The sequence below is a fragment of the Monodelphis domestica genome, chromosome 2, assembly GCF_027887165.1.
Source record: "Monodelphis domestica isolate mMonDom1 chromosome 2, mMonDom1.pri, whole genome shotgun sequence".
In the NCBI taxonomy this organism is placed as follows: Eukaryota; Metazoa; Chordata; class Mammalia; order Didelphimorphia; family Didelphidae; genus Monodelphis; species Monodelphis domestica.
In genome coordinates this window covers 260251301-260260626 of record NC_077228.1, presented here as the reverse complement: position 1 = coordinate 260260626, position 9326 = coordinate 260251301, and the positions used below count along the sequence as shown (strand labels likewise).

The following is a 9326-nucleotide window of genomic DNA, read 5'->3' as shown; positions in this document are numbered from 1 at the left end:
AAGGAAACACTCCCTCTTAGTCTCTGACGGGGGTTCTTTCTCTTCAGGGGGATTTTTCAATGTCTCCTCCTCTGTCCTCTTTTGGGGGCTCTTCTCTTTGCCAAGTTTCTGTCTCTTTGGTTCTGTCTCTGACTCTTTGCTCTCCGGTTAGCCCCAGAACTGAGCAGAGGGAGCTGTAGCTGCTGACAACAGAGATGAGATGGAATGAACGGGCCAAAAGTCCACCCTCTCCTCTCCTCCCCCACCCACTCCACCCCAGGTCCGCCTAGGGCTCCCCACCCCCCCCCCACCCCAGGAGAAGGAATTGACTGGAGTTAACGGAAATACCCAGGAAGATACCCCATGGGAGGAGAGGGGAGGGGCTAGTGTGAGAGAGAGGCAGAGGGAGGTGTGGATCTGTATAGGCTCAACTTTCATGTTGGGAGGAGGGGGAAATAGGGAGATGTAGGGAAAGGGGAACCAGAAACAGATTTAAAACTGTAACCCTTTCTAACTTTCTCTTCTCCTATCTAATCCTGTCCCCCTAATCCCTACCTTCCTAAGACTTAATTTTAAAGCCAAGATGCTGGGAAGAACAGGAAAGTACCCAAAGAAGGTACAGAGGTCTGACCTGGAATGACCAGAATGAAGGGTTTTAAGACTACCTTGCTGGTAGTCCCTGGGTAATAGGAAGCATAATCCCAGCCACTCCAGGCCCTAGAAGGCAGGTCCTTTGGGTCCCCACTGAAGGGACTGTATTAGAAACTGGCAATATGTTGCCAGTGGATTTGAGGCCCAAGCTCCATCTACCTCCTCTTTCCTGCTTTCCTTCCAGAAAGCTCGACTTTTTTTGGAATGCTAGTTGACCTTTGACTATTGATAAAATTTGATCCTGAAACAAGGGCACCGGAGGAGAGAAGGGGGTAGGTCACAGGCCCAGGCTCCTTTAATGAGCCCAGAGTTCTTAGGATTTGCCATAAGCTGTAGTAATGATGACGGATTGGAAACTAAACACTACTGTACTGTGTCCTGCCCCTTTTGAAAATCTACCAGGGTTCCTGCTTCTCAGTACCTATGCCTTGGGCTCCTCAAGGTCTAAGGATCCAGATTTTTGGGGACAAGGACCAGTTTCCAGGCATCTAGAGGCAGCCCCAAACAGGGAGAGCTGATAGGATATCAGATTTACTCTCTACAGTCAGTTAAGGAAAGCAGGTAATGTTCTGGAAGTTAAGGCTGTTGAGTTTCTAAGAACAGAGTCCATAATGTTTGGTGAGATGTTCCTCCATAGCTACTTTGGGCCCCAAAAGATCCCCTGATGAAATACTATCAGACAGCAGGAATTGGTTAAAACTTGGGAAGGGAAGGATCTGCTCCACCCCATCTTTTACCTCCCACTCATAACCAGGTATCTGCTCCACTCCCTTCTCTCCCTGTGCCTTCCCTTTTAGACCCTGCACTGGGCTGTGGAACGAGAAGTATGTGATGAAGCAAACAACCTCATGTTGGGCCTGGCACCAGGAACGTAAAAGAGTGAAGAGCAGGGCAAGAACTGGGCTGGAATGGGAGAAAACTGGAATCTTAACTCTTCCAACCCCGAACCTGATCATCAGGGATCTGAGATCCCAAGTCTTTTCTGAACATCTGTTCTCATGCCCTGGATACCTCAGTTTCCCACTCCTTCTCAAGAGGAGGGCCTTGATGGAGGAAGTGGAGAGACAAAAGGAGGGGAAGGGTGGGGGCTATTAAGGAAGTTAAGGGGAGGAAACCCATAGCAACAAGTCCCCACTCACTGCCACACCCCTCTACCAAGTTGGTATGGAAAACTACATATCCTACAAGCTGCAGCAGGGTGGGTCAAAGGGCAGCAGGATACTGAAGAGTTAGCCCTACTTACCTCAGTTCTTCCCCACTGTACCCCCTAGTTTTTGCCCTTCCTCATGCTCAGAGATCTATGCCACCACTTCTAGGGGCCACCACTGTTCAACCTCATGGGGGAGTGGAACTTAGAGACAGGCCTCTAAATCCATTAGTAGTTTCTGGGCAAAAGGGGACATAAGACATAAAAAGCACAAAACAGGGAAATGCCAGATAGGAATGACATCCCTGTTCTACTATTCCATTCCCTCCTCCCCTCCACAAGCCCCACCTTAATGCAGACACAGAAGTCTCAATCCAGAACCCTCAGTTTTATTTACATTCTACCAAAACACAAAATCCTGGGGGAGGGCAGGTATTAGGAAAGAAATTGAAGGGCATACAGTAATCAGGGAGAAAACTGGAAAGGGGATGAAGATGGGGGTAATAGGAATAAAGGTACAAAAGTGGCAGGCCCCTTCCCCCTCACATCCTCAATATCAGCATCTCCACGGCCCCATTGGCAGCTTCATCTCCGAGGGGGAGCAGGTCAGAGGTGTGATCCGAGGGTGTTGGTGGTAGAGCAATTCAAGACTTAGACTTGGCCACAGCAAGTCCAATCAGCCCGGCGAGCCCAGCCACGCCCAGGGCCATCCCCCCCACGATGGCCATGCCTACCAGCCCATCTGGGGAGAGGAAGACAGTATCAAGACTTGAATGAGAAACCCTATTCTCCAAATCCCCTTCCCCTGGTAAACTACTGATTGCCTCTCACAGCCTACTCAAATGTTTCCTCATGAAATAAGAGGGAGAAGGGAATAGGGCTGAAGGGCAGAGAGACTTCTGGGAAGGGTGAGGGGGTGGGGCTATAAGAGAACTGTTGAGCAAGGGAGGAATTTGGAAGATCTGATGATGGGGAGTTAGGATTGGGGAGGTGCCTAGGGAGGGATCAGGAGTTCAGAGGGAGCTGGAAGGTAAGGGGTCTATGAAGCAGAGAAGGAAGAAAACTCACCTTTCTTCATAGCCTTATCAATAAGGCATTCTAGTTCCCTGGCCTGGTTGTTCTGGGGCTCAGTCTGCAGCAACCCTCGCACATACTTTAGAGCCTTCTCATATTCCTGTGTGGAATGGGCAACTGTTTACAAAGAGGAACCCCATGATTCTTCCCTTCTCCCTCTCCTCCTGGAGCAGGGCCATACTCCCGCAAAGCTGTGTCCACCCCAGGTCCACCCAATGGGAGTATAGTTCATAAATAGCTGTGTGGGGGAGATAAGACAGGAGAGATAACAACCTGATACCTAAGGCTGCACCCAACCATGCTGACCTTACTTTCAGCACCTGTTCCTATCTTTCCCTTATCCTCCCCTCCAGCTTCCTGACTCACAACATTATCTCTACCCTGATACCAAGCCATTCCCTTCCACTCAGGTGGTACTATTTTGAATTAGGAATGCAATCATTCAGAACACAGCAAACTGAAGCCAGAAGAGAAAGTGAAAGAAATTGGGGAGGGGTCTCTCACCTTGAGTCGGTAGTTCCCCACAGCCAAGTAGAAAACATAATCTCGTTGCTCCTCTTTGCTTCCTTTAGATAGCAGTTCTAGGGAAGAGGTGGGAGGAAACCACATCCAGGCTGAAATGCCCTCTGTGACCCTGGGAAAGTCAGTGCCCTAATCTGAGCCCTTAATAACCCTACCTACCCCAAACCAACCCTCTTTGATTCCAAGGATAGCATTAACATGACATGCACAGCTTCAAAGTGTACTAGCAACCTATTCAGGTAGTATTAGTATCATATTCAACTCATTAATCAGTGTGAAGAAAAATTAAGGCCCAAATAATACTACAATATACCTAAAAATTGCTTCCAAGAAGACTTCCCTGATTGACCCTATCCAAATTTGATGCTTTTTTAATTCTATGACTTCTTAGTGACTTATAGACAACTGCAATATATGTATTAACACTTGTTGATGGGTACTTTTGCTCTGGAGCCTTTAAAATCCTTAATATTATCCTGTCACACAACTAAGTTGGCAATATCTAGAGTCATTCTATCAGTTTAAAAAAAATCTATAAACTTTTGAAACATAGTGTTTATTTGTAGCACTAAAAACATCTTATTTTTATGTGAACCTTACTACAAAATTCTTCTTACAGATCAATTTTCTTAGTATATTTAGTGCTTATGTCATTAATTATTCTACCAAAGTCTAGAAAAATTTAAAGGCAGTTTGAGTCAATAGAAGACTGATGAATAAAGGGTCTCTTCATTCACAAGAAACTAGGATTCTATGCGTAAATATGCCATTAAGCCATAATTTTTGAGAAATACATGTAAAGGTAATTCTGTTACCCTGCTCCTAACCACTAAGAAAAGCTCCAAAGAAAGTACTGAAATATGAATATCTGAGTATTTACCAACCGATGACAAAAGTGGTGGCAAGGAAAGTGTTGAAAGAAACTTCTCTGGGACTGACTTGGGAAAATCCATATAGGAGAAATGAGAGTTGATTGCATTATTAAATCTTGTGTTGAGAATGGAACCTCTAGAACAAGACTGAGTCAAAGGACTGAGACCAATGACAGAGGAGAGTGGATAGGAGGGTTATAGTTGTCCCTAAATTAAACTGGGAAGAAAAGAGGAACTGGGGAACTAGGCACCTCACCCTCCAGCAGCCCGATGCCCTTTCGGATGTCATCATTGTATCTGCTCCGGACCAAACACCAGGCATATTCAAACTGGGTACTGTGTGACACGGAGCCGCCTGCCTGCTCTGTCTGGAACTTCTTCTCGAATTTCTGCCACCAGAAAGAAAGATTCAGAACAAGCAGCAGGAAAACTACATTACCACCAGAGTATCCTTATTCCCCATTACTACTACCGCCTAATTTGGCCAGGCTCCCTCCCCTCTTCTCTTCCCTCCGAATATTATCCTGAGTCTACACGTCCCTCAACTGACACAGCTGTCGAATATCTCAGTCCCTGGCCAATTTCCAAAGCTGACTCCTACTCCCTAACATCATCATCCCTCTCAAGCACTTAAGAAAAGTATTGCCAGCCGTCTGCAGGCAAGAAATGGGGCAGACACTTGATGGTTACTGCATGCGCCCTCCCAAACTAACCCCACAAAACAAGGGCTGGATCCTAGGTGCAAAGCCCAAGTGCCTCTCTCATCCTCCACTCCTTTCTCTACCTAGGGGAGGACCCTAGGGCACGCATAGTAAACCCACACCCTCCCCAATACTCTCCAGCATGATGGAAATCATCTCTACGCCCCACTTCTCAGGGCCCGAGGGCTCCTGCTTCCCTTCCCCCTCGGGGCCTTAGTCACGACCATCTCCCCCTCCCATTCCCTTCGAGCACCCGGACGACCATTACCCCCTCCCCAATTGCTCTCAAGAGCCAGGTATCCATCTCCGCCCTAAATTCCTCTCAAGGACCTAGGTGTCCACCTCTGCCCCAATTGGTGTCCTTCAATTCAGGAGTCCATCTTCGCCCAGCCTCCCTCAAACCCTTTGACAAAAATTTCTAGGATACTGAGGAAGAAAAACTACACTCCCCACTAAACCCAGAGCAAAGACGCAGGCATCCAAAGGGGGTGAGGCTCCCAAGGGCTTCTGGGATTTGTAGTTCTATAGTGTCCCCACAAAAGAAGGCAGGGTAGATAGGCCGGATCCAGCCTTTCAGCCCATAAGGACACGCGCCTCCGAGTTTCTTCTGCCCTCTCCCGAAGCAAGGTCTCACCACTAAATCGTCAATGGCCACCAGCTCGCTCAGCACGGCCTCCATGGCCACCAAACACCCTGTGTGCTTCTCAAACCCAAGTCACCAGAACCTTCGCCATCCCTAAGGCCTCCCGAGAAGGACCGGAAGTCGTGTGAGGGGCCCTATTACAAATAACCAATCACGACTACACCCTAAAACTGACTTCCCGCCTCCTCGCCATCGAGAAACTTTACTAGTCAAACTTCACCTCACTCCTGAAACTGGGCGGGGATTGGGAGAAGCGTCACTAATGCGCAGTCTCTCGGCACCAAACTGGGCCGTCGCCTGAACCGAGACACAAAGGTACTGGGAATGCTGGGCCACACGACCCGGAACTATATACGCCCAGACGCTTTCCTAACTCCCGCCCCCACCCCGGCTACTCTAGGATGGCAGCGTCTTGTCTCGTTGGTATGTTTAGATGACTAGCATTTAAAGATTTATGGAGGAGGTTCTGTTTCAAAAATAAGACCGGAGCAGAATTTACCTGAAAGAATGCAAAAGTTATCTATTCCAATATCTTCATTCGAGAGATGGAGAGATCGAGGACCAAAGAAAATAGACTTTCCCAGGCATAGTGTGTTAGTAGCTGAACTTGGACTAGCTCTTGATCTCTCACCTGCCCTACCCAAATCCGGCGCTGTCGGCTTTCTGTTTGTCTTTCTCACACCTTGGGCATGCTAAGGCTCTGAATCATGACTTCCCTACAATATTGCTATACCAACAACACTTCTTACAAATCCATTCTTTAAAAATTTGTTATTCATGCTCCCCCCAACCCCTTTAATAAAGTTACAAGCAAAACAAAGAGTGCTCTGACTGCTCTGTAATCTGTACCATCTACTACCTTCTCTATCCTTAGTGCCCCACCTCTTCCCAGCAGAAGAAATTTAATCATTTGTCCACTGGTGTTAATATTGATCAGTTTTAATCCAATGTCTTATAGTATTGTTTCAGTTTATGTTGTTGAAATGTTAAAGAACACAACTAGCAACACACACACATTAAAAATCACAAAGTATTACAACCCAATGGAAAATGTGCAGTGTGTATAATAATATGACCACTTTAGAGAAATTCCTTATTCACATTAATCGGGACCAAGCTGTAGAGCATTTTACAAAAATCTCGTTTTAACCTCACAACAATCCAGAATTTCCCTATTTTCCCAGTCTTCTTACACCCTAACCTCTCCCTAACCCCTACTCATGAATCCTTGAAATAAATATGCAGTCAAACAAAACATTCTCATAGACTGTGAAAAATATGTAACTCCCTCTAAACACTTAATCTCTTGTCAGGAGTAGGTAGCCTGCTTTTTCATTCGTCCTCTGGGATCATAGTTGATGCCATGTACCTTTCTAAGCAGGAGAATGACAGAAACAGACCTGTGCTATCACATTTTGGCTAATGTGGGGAAAGTGAATTGGAGAAGATAAATATTTGAGGCAGGGGACAAATTAGGAGGCTATAGCCAAGCCCAGATGAGATGTAATAAGGAACTGAACCAGGGCCCTGGACATTATTTCTCTGCACCAAAAATTACTTCCATTTCTTGGTCTGGACATTGTCCTTCTTGTTGTTCCTGGAACAAAACACCCCCTACTTCAGGCATTTTCAGTGGTTGTCCCTCTAGCCTGAAATATTTTCTCTTCTTTATTTCCTAGCTTCCCTGAGTTCCTTTAAGTACATACTAGAAACCTTTTCCAATCCCCCTTAATACTAATGCCTTCCTGATATGATTATCTCCAGTTTGTGCTGTATGTATCTTATTTGTACATAAATGTGTAAATATTGTTTCTCCTATTATTCTGTGAGGTCCTTGAAAGCAGGGAGCTTTTTTTTTTCTGTCTTTCTTTGTATCCCCAGGGATTTAACACAGTGCTGGCACAAAGTTGGCACTTAACAAATGTTTGTTGATTTGACAAAAATTTCCTACTTTCCTATGCATTTTTTACATTAAAAAAAAAATAGAACAGAAAGTGAAGCTTGCAGATGAAAATGTGAATACAGATTACTGTTTCTTTTAAGGACATAATAAATCCAACATGTAAAATTCAAAGCTGTCTACCTTCCTATTTTTCTTTCTATCCTTTTAATTTTCTTCTATGCATTTCTTTTCTTGTTCATCTACCTCTCCCATGCCCTGGCACTGCTTTGACATACACTTTGAGCAAATATTTTTTAAAATATAGAAAAATAAAGGGGTGTGTGTGTTTAGTCTGACAACAAACATTCATGAAAAGATATTCTGTATTTTAAGGGCATAAGATGAGTGGCATGTTTAATCTTTTAGACTCAGGTTTGTTTATCATTGCACTGATTGAGTTCTAAAGTATTTCAATGTTGTTTTTATTTATATTATCTTTGAATAAAATGTTCTCCTCGGTCTGCTCATTTTGATTTGCATCATTGCATAGAGATATTCCCAGTTCCTCAGAAACTGTCCATTTCATAATTTCTTTACAGCACAGTAATCTATCGCAGTCCTTCTAAAAATGGTTCAAACTTTTTGTTATTCTTGAATGGCTATCCTTTGTCCCATGCAGCTAAACTCAGATTTACAGGATAAATCCAGGGCTACATCCTAAGCCTCTGTGCTCTTTGGAACATATCATTATTATTCCATTCCTTTCTTCCTTTTTTAGTGGGTTCAAAATAGTCTAATGTTATTTGAATGTCCTTTCCTCTACATTTGAAGGTCTTTCTCCTGAGGACTTCAGAATTTGTTTCTAAATGGAATTATTAAATTTAACCATGATATATCTTAGAACTGATAACCTTTGTTTTGTTTTCTGAAGTCATCCTATGATTTTTTTTTCCATTGGGATTTTACTTTCTATGCAGAAGTTTGGGGCAGTTTTATTATTTCCTCGATTATGATGTTGGTGTTTTCTATCCTGTTGTGTTGTTCTGGGAGATCTACAACCTTTAGGTACTCTCTATATAACCTATCTGAGATCCACATATTTCACTTACATGGTGAGCATATTTTCCCTTAATGTTTTTGTTTTTTGCTTCACTTCTTCTAATTTTTAAAAAACTTCTGTTGATTTGCATTCCCAATCTATTATTCTATACTTTATTTCTTCCCTGAAGTTTTCCATTGCATATTCCAGTTTTCTATTCTGCTTGTTATGTTTGCTGTGTAGAACATAAACGCTGCTCTCATAATTCTCATTTCTCTTTTGAACCACTCAGGAACAGTATGTTCTAGTTCTATGTTCTCAAATTCCACAGGATCCTCTGTCCCATAAATTTTTGGATCATTTTCCCTCATTTAATAGTATTTATTCTTAGATGCTTGAACTCATTTACAAAATCTGGAAGTCATATTTCCTTCTATTGTTACTGTTTTTCCTGTTAATTTATCTGTTTACGTTCAGGGTCTTTGAAATTTACAGTCTTTGGTACTTTCAGTCTTTTTTTTCCCCATTATTTTCCTTACCACTCACTTCCTGACTTTCTACTGGACCTCAAAGCTTCTCAGCCTCCTCCCACACTGGACAATTCATGTTTCACTAGGCCAGGACTCTGCCCCAGGAGACTCTGGTGGTCAGAACTGACCCCAGCTGAATGCTAACTATTCTCTTTTCCTCAGATTTGGTAGAGTACTGGACAGCTCAACTAACAAAGTGTCCTATCCCTGTAACATTTCCCACTCCCTCAATTCCTTAGTTCTCTGCCCAACACCAGCAGTTCAGAGCCTGCTTTTCCCAGTACTG

At 44.0% G+C, this 9326-nt stretch overlaps 1 protein-coding gene across 3 annotated transcripts; it reads right to left on the bottom strand.

Annotated features, from left to right (window-relative positions):
• Positions 1–47: 47 nt before the first annotated feature.
• On the bottom strand, positions 48–5795 carry FIS1 (fission, mitochondrial 1). Of its 3 annotated transcripts, none has more exons than XM_056817725.1 (5): positions 5581–5740; positions 4502–4634; positions 3356–3432; positions 2846–2951; positions 48–182 (listed from the first exon to the last, which is right to left on the bottom strand). In XM_056817725.1, exons 1-5 carry the CDS (start codon positions 5623–5625, stop codon positions 148–150), a joined length of 396 nt encoding a protein of 131 aa, XP_056673703.1. In that variant the 5' UTR covers positions 5626–5740; the 3' UTR covers positions 48–147. The 3 variants fall into 3 exon arrangements, with proteins under 3 accessions (XP_056673703.1, XP_001366370.1, XP_007483326.1); XM_001366333.5 differs by lacking the exon at positions 48–182 and adding an exon at positions 2145–2519 and having other exon boundaries at positions 5581–5795; XM_007483264.3 differs by lacking the exons at positions 48–182; positions 5581–5740 and adding exons at positions 2145–2519; positions 5215–5440.
• Between the last annotated feature and the right edge of the window lie 3531 nt (positions 5796–9326).